This window comes from Eptatretus burgeri, chromosome 5 (genome assembly GCF_056783735.1).
Source record: "Eptatretus burgeri isolate ZD-2024b chromosome 5, Ebu_testis_v1, whole genome shotgun sequence".
NCBI lineage: Eukaryota > Metazoa > Chordata > Myxini > Myxiniformes > Myxinidae > Eptatretus > Eptatretus burgeri.
In genome coordinates, this window is record NC_140965.1 from 104574458 (window position 1) to 104593185 (window position 18728).

An 18728-nucleotide genomic window follows, 5' to 3' on the forward strand; every position below is an offset into this window, starting at 1 on the left:
TCACCCGTACAAGATGCAAGTCCTGCAAAAGGTATTCCAGGATGATCCTGACTGCTGTATAGAAATGTGTGCATGGTTCTTGGATCGCTTGGAAAATAACGCCCGCTTTACTGAAGACTGTAAGCTGTTCAGCGCCAAAGCTATTTTTTATGTGAACGGGGAGGTGAACAAGCAAAACATGCGGTACTGGTTGCAAGACAATCCGCAATGGATTTCCCCTACGAAACAACAAGGAGCAGCGAAAGTAACGGTGTAGTGTGGCCTGTCGTGAGCACAAGTCTTGGGACCGTTTTTCTTTGAAGATAACGTAACTGGCGAGACGTTTCTGATCATGTTACTTGACCGATTAATGCCAGCACTTGACGGGCTAGGGGAAGGTCACCCGGAGTGGTTCCAGCAGGATGGTGCACCACCCCATTATGCCAGAGTGGTGAGGAAATGGTTGGATGATAATTTCCATAACTGGATTAGACGACGTGGCCCTGTGGAGTGGACTGCACGCTCACCAGATCTGAACCCCCTTGATTACTTCTTCTGGGGTGTGCTGAAGGCGCAGGTTAATTCAGTGAAAATCAGACACAAATCATCTGAGGCAACGCATCATGTATGCATGTGCAGGGATTGATGGAAATGCTGCATCAATGCACCACATTCATTGCAATTTTTCACAGCGCATTGAACTGTGCATTTCTCATGAGGGACAACACATTGAACATATCATGTATTGTAATGTAATGTCAACAAACCATTTATAATATATATTCGCCAATGTTTCCAGACCTTATGGCCACCCTGTGCCTACATACATACATACTTATACATATATACATATGTGTGGGTGTACACTGTACACGTATGTGTGTGGCGTGAAAGTTGCTCTGTGTGTGCGCATGTTTTTTGTGGAGTTGTACCGGAGCTTTCTGATGTGGAATGTGATACACATAAATGATCATCATGATCTTCTTAGTTGATGAGGCTAATTAACTACAAAGAACATGAAAGAATTCCCATATTTTAAACGCACGTCCTGCTATGGTGGATAGAGCAGCTTAATATGTCCTTCCACGGCATGACATTCCAATTACAAAAATTACCCCTGTGTGGGGGTGACGGTCATCTCTATAATACCACAAGTTCTCAAAGTTCAGTTCAGGTAACCGCGAAACAGTCCAAACTAACCGTTTAGATTGAAATAGTTCACAGAGATACACCAGGATAATACTACTAATGACATAATTAATAAATATGTATTGCTCATTTAGTACCCGGATTAACACATCAGAATCACCAGTAAGTGCAATACGTGGTTTTCCGGTCCGTCCACTCTCTGGGGACATTTCACTTCCGGTTGTAGAAAAAAAACGAAAAAATAGGCTTAGCTCTCGGAGATTATGATAATCCTGTAGATTATTCTTCACTGATTATAATGCAACTTTCAGAATGAAAATTGGTCAATTATTTATAGAGATATTGACGTTTGAAAAATCGTTACAGCTCGCAAATTCATTAATTATTAATTCCACAGAAGTTTCGTGACACTGCACAAAGTAACATGTCAGGTATGAAAAAACATTTTGTATGCCAGATTCATTAATTATTAATTCATTAATTATGGAATGTACTCATTGATATATTAATCAGAAAGCCCGAAGCATGCAGCATAATTTATCACTTATCACTTATCCCCTCATCCGAGATCCATGGCCTCGCCCCACAGCCTGCAGCCCTGTGTCCGCCGGTGATTATGTTAGATATCGGCACGATCGAGAGGAGCCTGCAAATTCTCCCTGCTGATGCACTGAATTGATGCAATCGTTCGGCCAGAATATTCGTTGTCAAGATGTTGCATGATGAAATCACCAATACAGTCACTCGAATTTATACCGCCAACATACTTCTTAACAATCACCTTCGCCCCAGAAACCACAGTCAATCTGAACCACGCTGGCCACTGCTCAGATGCCATGACCGGACGACTGCGCAGTTCTACTACGCAGTTTGGTTAAAGATGACTCGGCATTTTGGCGCGCGCACGAAATTATATTTTGAAAATACATGCCGACGTTTACATTTCGGGTTTTGAAACTTTTGCACCTTCGGCGGAAAAAGTATAAATATAAAATTACCCCCGTGCGGGAGTGACGGTCATCTCTGCGAGAAAATATATAGCCTCCTGAAGGTAGGGCAGTTTTTGCAAACTTTGAAGTCACGTGACGCCAAAGCGAATATCGAAAATCCGGCCCGACAAAATTTAGAAATTGTCCCATAGATTCATATGCCACAATCATATTCAAGATCGCTTGAGAAATGTCGGAGGAGAAAGATTTTGAAAATCATCATTTTCGCATGAAAATCGTCATTTTCGCATTTTTTGCCAACTTTGAAGTCACGTAACATGAAAACGAAAGCGAATATCAAAAATCCGGCCCGATCAAAATTTAGATATTGTCCCAGAGATTCATTTGCAACAATCAAATTCAAGATCGCTTGAGAAATGGCAGAGGAGATAGAATTTGAAAATCGTCATTTTCGCAACTTCAATGGCCTCGTGACCTTGACCTTGACCTTCGGTGACCTTGAAAGTCATACCATCGTGTACGTCTCATCGACCTCTATCAGGATCACAAATGACCAGATCTCCTGCTTCAACTTCATTGTGAACGGATGGACGGACCGTCACCTCTTCTCTCAACACCAATATTATTAGGTCATGCTCGAAGAGATGACCTAAAAAGGCTAAAAATGTGTTTTATATTTATATTTCATTTCTCCTTCCTTCCTTCTTTGTGAATCGCATCGGCGTTTTTGGCCATCTTCCAGATCACATGACGATCAAATGGGAAGGAAATTCAAAAATCTGTTCGGTTAGATACAAGATAATATTTTTTACTATCATAATCAATAAACAGTTGCCGAATATCTTGTAGAATGGCAGACTAGATAGGTTTTGAAAATGGCTATTTTTATAACTTACGTGACCTCGTGACCTCGTCCCTGACCTTGAACCCGGACAAACGTTATATCGTTGTGCAACACTCATCGACCTCTACCCACATACTAAGTTTCATCAAGATCGGAAAGAAAAATTGTTCACGGACGTACGGACGGACATTTGGTCCGGCTTTATTAGGTCATCTCGGCAGAGATGACCTAAAACAAAACCCCAAAAAACAATGATAACATTGTACAAAAGCGTATATTAATTAATATGAATAATATTAACAAAAATAATAATAATAATATTCGTATCATTTTGTAATGATAATAACGAATGTATAATCCCCGCACTGGCCCAAGTTCATCTCGGCTTGATGAAAGGCAAGCTAATGCTCATGCAGTATGGCAGGCAGGTATATTATAAGGTCGTGAAGACCAATGAAAATTTAGTCCAATGGACGAACGGGCCCACTCGTAGCATAAACCAGTGTAGGATAAGGTTTAAGGGTGGCAGTAGAGTGGGGGGAGGTAGGGGGAGGGTGGAGAAAGATTCAGATTTGGGTTTATGCACGTGTGAAATTATTTCCTGCCTCAAAAGCAATAGGATGTGAATTTACAATCAGATCCTACTGCCACAGAGATGAAGTCGTTGAGATGCAAGCTGCTTTGTTAGTGGCAACCTGAACCAATCATTCTATGGGAATAACTCTTTGGGTCAAAGACACAAATGTAAAAACAAAACAAAACAAAAAAAACATTATTTTCACAGTAAAAAAAAGCTTTGGGTCAGAAACTCAGGGGATGGTGAACTTTGGGTCAATAGACAATATATGGAAAGCAAAAGAGATAAGCGCATTGATTTATGCTATTTCGTAAACAGACTGAGTCATTAAAAGCTCAATTGTGTGCACGCGCCTGTCAACATATCAGGCAGTTAAATGCAGGTTCAGAAGTCATGGAAGGTAAGCGGTGGCAGATGGCAGCCGAGACAGGCATGCACGAAGCTCTCTATTCGTCATTCTGTGAGCAATGAGCAGAGTGCAATGTTTTCAAGCCGTTCTCATGTCCTTTAGGTGCAACAAGAGGTGAGGTAATGATCGAGTGAAAGAAAAGGAAGGGGTATGGGGGGAGGGATAGGTGAGGGTTCCGATGCTGCACGTGCAGTATCAAAGCAAATGTTGTATTTTTGTATAAATTATGTGCACGATACCTCCATGTCGAAAGGAAATGCCAATTTAGAGACACTCCAAAATGTTTTGACAGATTAGTCAAAAGTATGGGCTGTGAGAGATGAAACTGTTTACGTTGACAACACCATGACAATTGGAGTCTGATAACAACAACAATAATAACGAGAAGCTCGCTTTATAACTGTGAGCAGTAATGGCCGGGGACCAGGCGGCCCCACTTCGATCGGACACTTGACCCATGCCAACTTATTTTTACCTCTACCACCGAAGGTGAAGGAGGTTATGTTTTCAACCCTTCCTGTTTGTCTGTCTGTGTGCAGGATATCTCAAAAAGTTACAGACCGATTATGACAAAATTTGGTGGATGATTTGGGTAGGTGACAAGAACAAGCTTATTCGATTTTGGTTCAGGTCTGAATCGAGTTCTGGCCTATCAGTGGGATACAAAACAAACTGTTCAGCCTGGAGGAGGTATGCACTCTACCGAGTGTCGTTCTCGTTCGTTTTGCTGTGTTACATCCTGATCCATTCTGCGTTCTAGCTCTTCCACGATCCTAATCTTTGAATGCAAAAAGGGGGATGTTTCCCTCTGTATCAGGGAGTTCTTTGAACCTGACATCTCGAAGAAATAAAGCAGGTAACAAAAGGAATATAACAGTACATCTAAAAACTCCTGCACGAGGAGAATTTTAGTACAATGGTCAATGTTTGGTGAGTCATCAATGACATGGTAAGGGAGATGGTGGTAGAATTATCAAATATTTGCGTTGGTTGGAAATAAAATAAGGAAATGAGAGAGTTTGTGCCTTTTGGTGACAGAAAATTTGAGCAGGTCAAGTGTTGGGAAGAATTGGGTGGTTTGGGTGTAAGGGTGTCAAAGTAAAAGAGGGGAAATGTTTGAGGGAATATGATGGGTGGAGGTAATTTACACTTACGCTTGGTGGGTGTAGCAGGATTAGTGAAGAAAACCACTCCATTCTTGAACATTGCACTTGCTGCAACCGCGGGGTCAACAAGCTTTTCGTCAAACTTAAGGTAATCCAAAGGATATGTCTCGCTTGCATCAAAGCTTTGCATTATGACTCGGCAGTTGCAATGGTAGAAGTTCTGGTTCCTCGAGTTGACAATGACCGAACCATCCGGCAGTTCAAAAGGCTGTAAGCACATAATCCATTCAACAAAGGTCACTTGAGCATTTCTCAATTGTGTTGATGGCATCGTCTCTGCTAACGAGAGTGTGCCACGTTTGTTAAATCTCTACTCATTAGAATCACAAACGACCCCCACAACAAACATCGCATGCTATTTGAGGAGGCATTTTGGATAAGGCAAGGAGAAATTCAGGCTTGCATGGTGTGTTTGGTAATGGCAGGGCAGCTTGTCATTGCATCGATATTGAAACTTTTTATAACTGCATAGAAATCCGTTAAGTTGATGCCGTACAAGCAAATCAGCCTCAAGGCGAGAAAGGGTCGTACCTCGGTGTTGGTTGCAGCACGGGCGCAGTAACACTGTGCTTATATAAACGAGACATGGAGCTTTTACATGTTTTACAAGCAGGTCAATTACATTTGGGACTGAAAGGATGGCCAAGAGATACACGCTCTCATCTCTGAACCTTCCACGAGCCTGGGTTTGAATCTCGACTGGACATTGTTGGGTGTCCCGTCTGGCAGTATAAGTCGGTAGACATTAAAGGTCCCATGGTGTTCTTTGCAAAGAGTAGGCAGGCTATCCAGGGCACCAAGAGCAAATTATGCCTGGTGTTGGCTTAATGATCCCAAGTTCAATTGCCACTCACCTGTTGAATTAATCCCGGGTGGGATTGACTCCACCGTCATCCTTCCGAGGTCGGCAAAATGAGTGTGAGGTTGCTGGTACACTGTGTCGGAGTGGTGACCTGTCCAGGATTGTGCCCAATAGCCAAGGAGACTGCTTAAGCAGCACCAATGCTCTGCCTAGAGTATGGTCCCAATAGATGGATGAATGGATGAACAAATTACAAAATTCCTGCCTTAACCTACAAGGTGTGTTACATCAGCACCATGGTCATTCTCCAAACCAATGATGTTACTTGCAGCCATGCGCTGCATATGAAAGACGATGACTCACGTTGACATAATGTGGGTAGGTCTCAATTTATGTGATGGGCTCCTTGGTTTTCCTCCATACATGTTGGACTGTAACAGCACAATTGCACCACCAATTAAAGGGTGCAATGACATGCAGCTTTATGGATTTCTTTTGAGTAGCAAGGGCATTGTGGTAAACCAAGTTGCTGTACAACCTTTCTTACGCAAGACAATACCTGCCATGCAAGACAATCACCATCATGGTGCATCAGGAGATAAAATGTATGAACAAATGTGGATAAACACGACATCCTGTACAATATATGGATTTTTTAAAAGATGACCAATATCAATAAATATTTTATGGAAAAATTATATGTTTATTTGCAGATTCATATTTTTCCCAGTTTACTCGTCTGCCACTCGGTTGTAGCCATTTGTAAGCTCTCACCTGGGATTCATCTGGTGTGAAGTCTCCACGCTTTTTTGGCTGTCCATAAGGAATTCCCCTCATGCTGCCACCAAAGCGCCACTTCACCCCATGATCGTCACTCAGTAGACAATAGACACCATCTCTAGGGAGCGTTCCATGTCCGCAGACAATCAGCCGTCCTTTCTTTGGTTCAAACCTTTTCTGAATAGAAAAAGGTGGTTTTATTTACTTTTTTGAGGGGGGGGGATCATTCAAGTCTCAAAGAGGAGCTTTCTCGAGGGTGTGCGGGGATGCCAAAGTGTAATTTGAAAATGTAGACGATTGGTAAGTTTGTGAAATTGCAGAACCGACATGTGTTGGGTGAATAAATAATTCGTATATTCCCCTGGTGCTCCATTTGAGGATTTTCTTTCAAAAATAAATAAATAAAACAATCACACAAGGCTCATGGAGGACCTTTGATATCAGGACTTCATGAGCGAGCGTCGATACGTTCACATCACATTTGAACCACTCATTTCTACTAAACGTCGAGCGTGGACATCAAGAGAGTATAGACAAATCAAAACAGGATATAGGATTTGAAGTCAGGTTTTTAACATTATGGGTTACATGCTCATATGGGAATGCCAAACATGACAATTATGAAGAGATGGCCTCACTAATAAATAATATGTATATATATATATATATATATATATATATATATATATATATATATATACATATATATACATACATACCTAAGAAAGAATATGTTAAAACTTATTATTTCAAAACTGGTTTGTAAAAATATATATTCGCAAAAATTCTTCATTTTTTTCACGAGAGTCTGTTCCATCGATTCACTCACCACTTCACCACAAATACAGTTGTACTGACAAAGGATTTGCACAATAAAAAAGAGGAGTTTGCTCTTCCATTTACGTATAAAGGAAAGATTGGATACAAAATGAAATACAGTAAATAAAGGAAGAGGAGCTCAAAACATTTTGTACAATTGTGGAGCAGGTGCTGAAGGCAGACCTGGATTCCATAGCCGGGGCCAGGCATAAACATTTGGGTTCCCACTTGCTCCGATATGTTCCGCGGTGCGCTCCAGCTGACGCCATCATCAGAAGTTTGAATGAGCATCACACTGGATATGAGGCAGTCATAATGATGGCCGCATAGTGTGTACATGACGAAAACCAGGTCCTTCTGTTCATCAACGATCACAGCACCAAGGTTCAGGCCATCCAGAACCTCACCATCATTTACCAAAAACTTTGTAGGCGTCCACGTTCTGCCTAAAACAGTAAAGGAGTACAGAGGGTAACAAATCCACTGAATAATACCACGCAGGTCAACGACAAGGGGAATGCTTACAAAAAGCATAAATCTAAAGTCGATTTTAAAAAGTAAAACAAGGAAGAAGGATAAAGATCAGTTCAACATTGTATATCAAATGCAAGCCCTTCGATGTCATGGGGCCAGGAACCACAGACCACACCAGCTTTGCACCACATGGATCCTGGCCAACAGGATGTGCCTGGCACACACCACAAGTGGATGTGTTGAGGCAGGCAGAATAATTACAATTATCATATTGTAGGCAGGTCAGTGGTCTCTGGGTTTTTTTTATGGTTTATTCTCCGACATTGCTCCTTCTGCTCCCTGTCCTCCAACCATCCCCAGCAACACCAGGATGCGCAAGTTCTTTCAGTAACCCTTTCCTGATTATTGTTCCAAAATGTCACCCATGTCTCACAGAGGCTGTTCTGTCTCGCTATACCGTCCAGGACTTCAAGGAAGCAGTGCACCACCATCTCTTGTCATGCAGAATTCTGACCAATGATCTGTATTACCCCTGTTAACCTTTCCTGACCCTTACCCCCATTACCCTTTCCTGATATTACTTGCTCGTTTCATAATTTCCTCTCCTCATTTCCTGTTCATTCATTCTCATGATGTTTGGCCCACTATCAGTTAAAATTAATGAAAGGAGATGATCACCTTTGTGGCGTCTTCATTTTATTTGCTTTTATTGGGTCATTCACATTAGGAAGGACTTTAGGAAAATTATAGTCGTGTTTAAAAATTCCCATTGGCTATGCAAAGGAAAGTGGCTTGAAATCAACGAGAACCTTCACAACTATATAAATACAGTACTTCTTCTTCTTCCTCTTTCGGCTTGCTCCCGTTAGGGGTCGCCACAGCGGATCAACCGTCTCCATTTCGCTCTATCCTCCACATCTTCCATTGACAATCCAACCACCTGCATGTCCGCCCTCACCGTATCCATGAACCTCTTCTTTGGCCTTCCTCTTCTCCTCCTGCCTGGCGGCTCCATCTTCAACATCCTTCTCCCGATATACTCCGCTTCCCTCCTGTGCACATGTCCAAACCATCTCAATCTCGCCTCTCTCACTTTGTCTCCAAACCGTCCTACCTGCGCTGTCCCTCTAATATACTCATTTCTTATCCTATCCATCCTCGTCACTCCCAACGAGAATCGCAGCATCTTCAACTCTGTCACCTCCAGCTCTGCTTCCTGTCTTTTTGTTAGTGCCACCGCCTCCAAACCATACAACATAGCTGGTCTTACTACCGTCTTATATACTTTCCCCTTCACTCTTGCAGCTACCCTTCTGTCACAAATCACTCCTACAACTCTTCTCCACCCACTCCATCCTGCCTGCACTCTCTTTTTCACTTCTCTCCCACACTCTCCATCACTTTGGACAGTTGATCCCAAGTATTTAAACCAATCCACCTTCCCCACCTCAACTCCTTGCAACCGCACTATACCACCACCCTCCCTCTCATTTACGCACATGTACTCCGTCTTACTCCGACTGACTATCATTCCCCTTCTCTCCAGTGCGTACCTCCACCGCTCGAGGCTCGCCTCAGCCTGCTCCCTACTCTCCCTACAGATCATGATGTCATCCGCGAACATCATAGTCCATGGAGACTCCAGTCTGATCTCGTCCATCAACCTGTCCATCACCATTGCAAACAGGAAAGGGCTCAGAGTCGATCCTTGGTGCAATCCCACTTTTACCTTAAACCGGTCCGTCATTCCTACCGCACACCTCTCCGCTGTCACACTGTCCTCATACATATCCTGCATGATCCTCACATACTTCTCCACCACTCCCAACTTCCTCATACAATACCACAACTCCTCTCTTGGCACCCTCTCATAAGCTTTCTCTAAATCCACAAACACACAATGTAACTCCTTCTGGCCTTCCCTATACCTCTCCATTAACATTCTCAAAGCAAACATCGCATCAGTGGTGCTCTTTCCTGGCATAAACCCATATTGCTGCTCACAGATCGTCACCTCTCCTCTCAACCGAGCTTCCACTACTCTTTCCCACAACTTCATGGTGTGGCTTAACAACTTTATCCCTCTGTAATTTCCACAGCTCTGCACATCACCGTTATTCTTGAAAATCAGAACCAGTACACTTAATCTCCACTCCTCCGGCATCCTCTCACTTTCCAAGACTTTATTAAACAATCTGGTTAACAACCCCACTGCCATCTCTCCTAAGCACTTCCATGCCTCCACTGGTATGTCATCTGGGCCAACCGCCTTTCCACTTTTCATCTTCTTCATAGCAGTCCTCACTTCATCCTTACTGATCCACCCCACTTCCAGATTCACTATCTCCACCTCTTCCAACCCTCTTTTTTTTTTTTTTCTCTCTCTCTCTCTCTCTCTCTCTCTCTCTCTCTCTCTCTCTCTCTCTCTCTCTCTCTCTCTCTCTCTCTCTCTCTCTCTCTCTCTCTCTCTCTCTCTCTCTCTCTCTCTCTCTCTCTCTCTCTCTCTCTCTCTCTCTCTCTCTCTCTCTCTCTCTCTCTCTCTCTCTCTCATTTTCTTCATTCATCAGCTCCTCAAAGTACTCCATCCACCTTCTCAACACACTCTCCTCGCTCGTCAGCACATTCCCATTTGCGTCCTTTATCACCCTAACCTGCAGCACATCCTTCCCAGCTCGGTCCCTCTGTCTTGCCAATCGGTATAAATCCTTTTCCCCTTCTTTTGTATCCATATATAAATACAGTACAACGTTGTCATTTTAATTTTCAGGGTGGCAGGATGGCCGAGAAGAACGCGCACTCCCCTCGAGGCCGTCTCGGCTGGGTTTGAAACCTGATCAAGCTATAAACTGTTATCCTTGTGTTTCATAGGCACGACGATTCATCGATGCGTCCCTCAGATGGACGTTAAACGGGATCTGCCAGCATTAGTTGGTGCACGTTAAAGATCCCACGGTGTCCTTCACGAAGAGTGGGCGAGCTTTCACCATCACCCTGAACAAATTACAAATTCCTGCTCCAACCTACTTAGTAAAATGTCAGGCTGGACCAGCTGGTTCGTGTAAGATTTGGGGAGAATTCTTTACCTGGCCAACTTTAAAGCAATAATGGCCATTAAAGAGTCATCATCATCTTTATAATTTTCAGAAAAACAATTAGCATTCCTGTTTGTTAATAGATGCAAAGGGGGAAAGGACAGGAGCAAGGGTGTAAGATCAGATTGCAGATGAAAGGTGAAAGACAACTGAGAGGCCACAGTTTCTACAGTGACAGAACATAGATATCTTGAACGGTGATGCGAACGATTTCAAGCCACGACGACTTATCTATTTAATAGATGCCAAACTTAAAAGAATTGTAATCGAACCTTTGAGAAACCGAAAGGAGAAATTTGAGGCAAATCCTACCTTTGTCAGTCGATCTCCTTAGAGCAATGAATTTTGCGCCTGCGTCAGAAGAACTCGCCTTCCGAGCCTCGGCCAAGGCTAGCAGGCTGCCCCTGGATGTTGCCGCCATGATTGGGATTCGGTAAGAATATATCTCACCCTGGTTATGGTTCAGCCACAACAGTTGTTCACCAACAATTAATGGTCTAACCTGGCAGGACCCATACAAAACAAAACTAAACAAAGAAAGAAACAAAAAAACAAACAAACAAGTTTTTGATAATTTGAAATTGTGTAGCGATGTTACAAAAATAACATTCACAAGAACATTCAGATACCTAAAATCACTTAATCTCAATAATAAATTTAAGAAGACCTAAAAAGCTAGACATCAGCACTGGAGCAACTCGGCACAATTTTGCATGATTATGGCAGCAAGGAGGCCAAGGTATTGCCACGGTCGCCAGACTGTCTAGGTTGCCCGGTTCAAATATGGCGAGTCGTGCCGAACGACCACGACAGTCCCCTGCCTCAGAGATTTCCTGCCGGGTCACGAGTCTAGAACCACGATACCGTACAGATTGCAACCCTTGAGCCAGGCGAGTGCCGTAATGATAGTAATCACGTGGCAAATCTTAATCTTTGGCCAAGAAACCAATGCAACATGATGCCAGCTATCTAGTGGTACAAGACTGCGACCAATTTCTACCTTTAACAGGTTACTTCTGAGCCACCAGATTTAAGTCAGAATCATAACGGCACTCGGTAGAGACCATACCTCTCAATTTACGTAATTGTATCCCACTGATACGCCAGATCTGGATCCGGACCTGAACCAAAATCTAATCGCCTTGTTCTTGTCACATACCCAACTCATCCACAACTTTTTGAAATATCTTGCAATACAGTGCATTGTTTTTGGCCCGAGCTCTCAATGGTGAAGAATCACTTTTAAAAATTTGTTTCAATTCTCAGATCAAAATTTGGATCTTCACCAAAATCGAATCATTTCGTCCTTGTCACACATCCAAACTGTTCACCAATTTTTTTTTATTTTTAAACACCGAACGAGCAATAACATTGTCATTTATTCCAGTGCTCTTGGCAAGTAACCGTGCCTACAGCCCTTCTTGATTCACTTGGTTCTTCCCTGATTTGTTGTTTTATTTGGGGGCATGAACGCATCTTAATCCTGTTAACTCTTTCAGCCGATTGGCTGTTTCACCGTGGGGCATGAAAGTATCTTGCTCCACCCTGCATCATTCAGCCAATTTGTTGCCTTTCCGATGAACTGCTCTCCCCTCTGGGCTGGCTCCCTTGCATCACATCTTGCTCAGCTTCACGCCATGGAAACCAAGAACTTCAACATATTGGAATCTCCCATGCTGAGGATGAGTCCATGGAACTATCACTTTCCCATCACAGACAGGTTGGTGGCCTCTCTGTCGTCCAACACCTCCTACATCTTTCTGTACTTTGTCCCCCCCCCCCAAGTTTCTGCTGCGTACACACGGTCTACCACCAACCCCCTTTTGGTAAAACTACCTAAATCCAGGATCACTGCTCACCTCGACTCATTTGTTCCTCTTTCTTCCTGCCTATGGAAACCAACTTCCACATTCTCTTCAATCTCATTCTTCCTTCCAAGACAGCTGTTCACCGCCATCTCAGATGATCCTCAATGCAAAAGCATGATCTTTTCTAGCCTCGCTAACCTCCACACTCCACCCCAGTCCAAGCCCATCTCCTTCCAAGCTTCCAATTTTTCCCTCCTGTGAGTTTCCTTCTTTATCCATCTTGTCCTCTCCTGCCCACACCCATTGTTTGTCCAAGTCTGCCTCTACCTTGGCCTTCAACTCTGCTGTTGCTTTTCCCCACCTCCCCCTCTCTGGTATGCCTGGTGTTGGCATAATGGTTAGGGTGGTGGGCTTTGGATCCTCGGGTCCTGAGTTAAAATCCCGCTCAGCTGTTGAATTAATACCAGTGGGGTTAACTCGGCCTGTCATCCTTCCGAGGTTGGCAAAATGAGTGCCAGCATGCTGGTATACTGTGTCGGAGTGGCGACCCGTCCAGGATTGTGCCCAATAGCCTAGGAGACTGCTTAGTCAGCACCAACACTCTGCATAGAGTATGGTCCCAATATATATATATATATATATATATATATATATATATATATATATATATATATATATATATATATATATATATATATATATATATATATATATATAAATATATATATTGTTGTGGTTACCAAGTTCGCAAACCACCATTCAGGTCCCTTAGGTGAGGTATCTCGGTAAGTATATGTGTAGTTAGGCCCAAACCCGTTGTCTAGTGGGAATACATGTCATTCATGCGTGCTGCGACTCTTCAGGATAGCCGTTTTTCTTTTACTATCTTTATTTTGGACCAACCGCCATTGTTACCACCACCAACCACAACATCAACCACCCACCGCGGCGCCGCTTCACGTCACACCTCACAACCGTCGCATCGCCACCGTTCTTGCGCCGCTTGTGGGTACCGGTGTTGGACTCGTGCAGGGCGCGCGCCGAACAGCGTGTACAAAACCACGGATTTTCCGCTCCAAAAACGGATCAAAAACGACACACGCCCACTTTTGTTCCGTCCAATCGGTGAGCGAGGGGCGATTTGGCCCCGCCTCCAGGGCGTTGGAGGGCGGTCGCTATATGCAAATTCATGGATCAAAATGCATTCACGCCCACTTTTTCTCGGGCCAATGGAGAGCGAGGTGAAAGGTCGAAGGCAGGGGGTCAAAGATGAGAGAGCGAAGCCACGGGGCTTATATAAGCGACCGCGTTCGTCAAGTCGAGTCAGTTAAGACTTCGCAGTCGGTGGAGTTGGGAAGAAGTGGTCGTTGGTCGTCGTCGTCGGCGTCGTCGTGTGCGTTGGAGTCGGAGCGAAGAGGACGGAGCTGTGGAGAGGCGGCGAAGGCAGACGAGGGGGTGCTCGCGTCGTGCCGGGAGCTGCACACCAGGGAGGCCGACGGCGCGACCTGGTCGAGGTGGAGACGCTCGTCGCGGGACTCGAGACAGAGTAAAAATCCTCCTTTCCCCGAGCATCAGCAACCCCCTCCTGTTTCCCCCCGCGCTGAGATAGTGCGACCAAGGGGGCCCCTTTTCCCACCCCCTACCAGACACTGTCCGCGAGGCCCGCGGAGTTGAGGCACCATCGCCGCTCCGCGTCTCATCACCAGACGGGTAGGCCCGACCCGGTCTCGGCCTCAGGCCCGCCTCATCCTTGAGGGTGTTCTTTTTCTTGGTTTTGGGTATGTGTTGTCGGCGCCGTCTGTGAAGTAGAATTGTATAAGTGTTGCCGTGTGCTCGGTAGTCGGTATTAGCTCTGCATTGTGTCTTCGCTTTTACATTTGATTTTTGTGTAAAATTGCATTGTGTTTCTCTTCTTTTCTATGTGCTTTTGGTGGAATTGTATATGTGTGCTTTCCGTTCATCGCGAATAAATGTGCTTTATGTTGAACTGCTTTCCCGCTTCGCTTCGTCATTTCTCTCATTGAATCCTCATCTTGCTTCACGTAAAGGGTTGGTAGTGGGCTGAATACGCCCGATAATTAATCGAACCGTCGAGGCCGACGATAACACCGCTCGGTTATCCCGATAGTACGGAACGGGTCGCTTAAGTGGCCCGTGTCCGAAGTCGACCTGCGGCGAGGTGCGATCGCCCGGTCTACCCTCCGTGTGGGTACTTAGGTAGGTCGAATTTGGCGAGCAACCCTATCCCACGCGGGGGCCGATTGGCTCGATCGCGGTGAGACCGAAAGGTCCACCCGTGACTGGTTCCCGGCGTTAGTCCGAGAGGGTCACGACTGGATTGTCCGTCCGGTGGGCGACGTGCCGCGATTCGAGTTACGTGGCCGTCAGCACGCCGGCGGGCGCGAATCCGTAACAATATATATATATATATATATATATATATATATATATATATATATATATATATATATATATATATATATATATATATATATATATATATATATATATATATATATATATCTCTCTCTCTCTCTCTCTCTCTCTCTCTCTCTCTCTCTCTCTCTCGTGTCCCTCTTGTCCTGTTACGTCCTCATCTGTTCAGTGTCCTAGCTCAACCATGAGTCTCAACCATGGTTAAAAAAACACATATTGAGGTCCGCTCTTTGCCCGAAATTGAAGCGATATGCTTTGATCAAGTCTATAATGGGGGGGGGGGGGGGACACGAGGTAAGGTGGAAGGCTATTACATACGCAACGTATATTTATTTTACGATACGCTTACCTAAACAGATACATTATATGAAATAACTCAATGCCGCTATCATAATTGATTCTTTAAACCCGAAGGATCACTTCCACAACAGTATGTTGTATCTTTAATCGTATAAAGAAGTGGTTCCCAAACCTATGGCCCAGGGACTCCTCGGGGCCGGCTAGACCGTCTAGAGGGGCTTGTGGGGGGAGAAACTGCAATGAAAATCCATGCGACTCTCTTGCAAAGTGCAACAGGTAAAGGACAATAAAAACAACAAAAGCTTGGGAACCACTGACATCAAGCAATAACCAGACAATTAATCACACATCATTCAGTATTATTGCAGCAAACCATAACAGTGGTCCAACAAATATTAATCCAAACCTTCAAGATCTCGCCAGATGACAGTCGGCAGGATGTGATCCAAACCAGCAAAACTAAACATGCTCCATGAAGCGACATCTTTCTGACTCAACTTGGGAGTGACTTTCTTGAACAAAAGTTCTATGGATGGATAGTGAGTTTAGCAGAAAAATAAATGAAAATCATCAACAGACACATAACTTGAGTGACATAAAACTTTTGAATTGTAATGGGATGTCAGCAGTGGTGTGTGTGTGTGTGTGTGTATACATATATATATATATATATATATATATATATATATATATATATATATATATATATATATATATATATATATATATATATATATATATATATATATACAGTCATGCGTCGCATAACGACGTTTCGGGCAACGACGGATCGCATATACGACGGATCTGCCAGCTCCATTAAATTCCTATCACTGAGTGATGTAGCCGACGTAGCGCTGCCAGTCGTATAAAAATAGCACGTAAAATTATGTACAGTACATAATATTTCATAATGATAAAAAACAACGACAGTGTGGCCCCATTATAACGCGATGGTTGAGGTCCATAAAATGTCATCGCGAAAAAAAACAGGGTCGTGCTAAATCGGGATTCAAGGATATCGGCTTTCAAACTGAACCAATGTTTGCACGTTTAACTTCAAGCAAGTAAATTACCTTTGAATTGAAGAATTCCGCGAATAAATCGTTGTTGTTACAGTCGAAATTAAAACACAAATTTGTTTTTAGTGAAGCTTTTTATGTTGTTAAAACAATCGCACCGTTCCGAAAATATATATCACAATTGACAGGTGCTCGTTTCTTCATTTGCAAATTATAACACCGATGCAATGATTACGTATTTATAAAATCCAAACGCTATTTATTCATCTTTCTATAATCGATGGGAGAGGAGATTGTAAGCTGCCACTAACAACACAAAGGTAAAACTAACACGTCTTCCATCTCTCTTGGATGTGTGTTGCAATTGCCGACAGTATTCAGTACAGGAACATGCTGTGCAGGTTTGTAGCCGAGGCGCAATAGGCTATACCATATAGCCTAAGTGACTAGGTTTGTGTAAGTACGAAGTTCCAAAACGATGTTCGAAAATGAAAAAATATATATATATATATATATATATATATATATATATATATATATATATATATATATATATATATATATATATATATATATATATATATATATATATGATGTCCGCACAACGACGACGTCGGTTAACGAGGTATTTCTCAGAACGTAACCCCGTCGTTAAGTGGCGCATGACTGCATATATATATATATATATATATATATATATATATATATATATATATATATATATACACACACACACACACACACACACACACACAGAGTGGCCTGAAAGTCAATTTACCCCTTCCCAGTGAAGCAATGTTCTTGAACTCTTTTAATACACAGGTTTTATTGTGCAGAACTTACAATAATTAATTTGTCATTGTATCTGTATGTGCTCCATCATTCTTCTGAGTCAGTGTTTCCGCAAACCATAGCGGGCGAGGACAGAGGGGAAGGGACGGAGGGAAGTGCAAGAAATTTATCAGGGGGTAAAGTAACTTTCGGGCTACTATATATATATATATATATATATATATATATATATATATATATATATATATATATATATATATATATATATATATATATATATATATATATATCTTCTTCTTCCTTCGGCTGCTCCCGTTAGGGGTCGCCACAGCGGATCATCCGTATGATCCGCATCGTGATTTGGCACATGTTTTACGCCGGATGCCCTTCCTGATGCAACCCTGGTCGCCTCTTACGACACAGGGATATGGTACACCTATTTTAACCGGGGTATACACCGGCCCAGTACACTGGTACTCACTTCGCCGACCTCGGAAGGATGACAGGCTGAGTCAACCCCCTGGTGTATTAATTCAGTGGCCGAACGGGGCTTGAACTCAGGACCTTTTGGATCCCAAGCCGCTGCCCTAACCACTGCACCAACACCAGGCTTGGTATATATATATATATATATATATATATATATATATATATATATATATATATATATATATATATATATATATATATATATATATATATATATATATATATGTTTATGACTTGTCGGATTTTTGGGTAATCAGACTTCAAGAGGCATTTTTGGGGAAAAGTTGACAGACCACTTTTTTATCATAATTTTGGTATGCTGAGTCCATTTTTGCTGTCTGTCATCCTCTCCTGTGATTCTCAATGGCTCAAAATGGACAAAAAAAATGGCCGCCAAAACGTTATTTTAGCTATTATTTCCGGTCTTCCTGATGTCAAATGCACAGTTCAGAAGTGTCATCCATAGGCATAACGCATCACCAAATATAAACTCTTCGTCCTATCAAAATGTAATGTTGTCTGCATTTTAATTAGTGGATATGGCGGCCATCTTGTATTTCAAGATGGCTGCCATGGCCAGCAACTATTTCGCCGAAATCGACTTCTCAGGTACATCCTGAGTTTAACTGTTCATAGTTTTAAGGAATAAAGAATTTGATTTGGCCCAAATATTTCCAATCGTAGTTTTAATCAAGAAACACATATTTGCTCCATACATGTGTGACAAAAAAAGCTGAATCACTCTCTGCTCAGATCACTATCACCAGAAAGCGCTTATTGGAGTGATGAATTAAAGGATGTGACGCGTGATCACGTGTCGCGCGGCTCGCACACGAGACA

The 18728-nt window shown here is 42.9% G+C and overlaps 1 protein-coding gene across 1 annotated transcript in view; it reads right to left on the reverse strand.

Annotated features, from left to right (window-relative positions):
* Window positions 1–18728, reverse strand: part of NEU1 (neuraminidase 1) — a 56515-nt gene that overhangs the window by 19671 nt on the left and 18116 nt on the right. Inside the window, exons 2-6 of the mRNA XM_085883270.1 lie at window positions 15992–16111; window positions 11354–11543; window positions 7659–7921; window positions 6651–6833; window positions 5063–5282 (exon numbers count right to left, since the gene is read on the reverse strand). Coding sequence (XP_085739396.1) covers window positions 5063–5282; window positions 6651–6833; window positions 7659–7921; window positions 11354–11543; window positions 15992–16069 — 934 coding nt within the window. The 5' untranslated portion in view covers window positions 16070–16111. The remainder of the gene's footprint in view (window positions 1–5062; window positions 5283–6650; window positions 6834–7658; window positions 7922–11353; window positions 11544–15991; window positions 16112–18728) is intronic.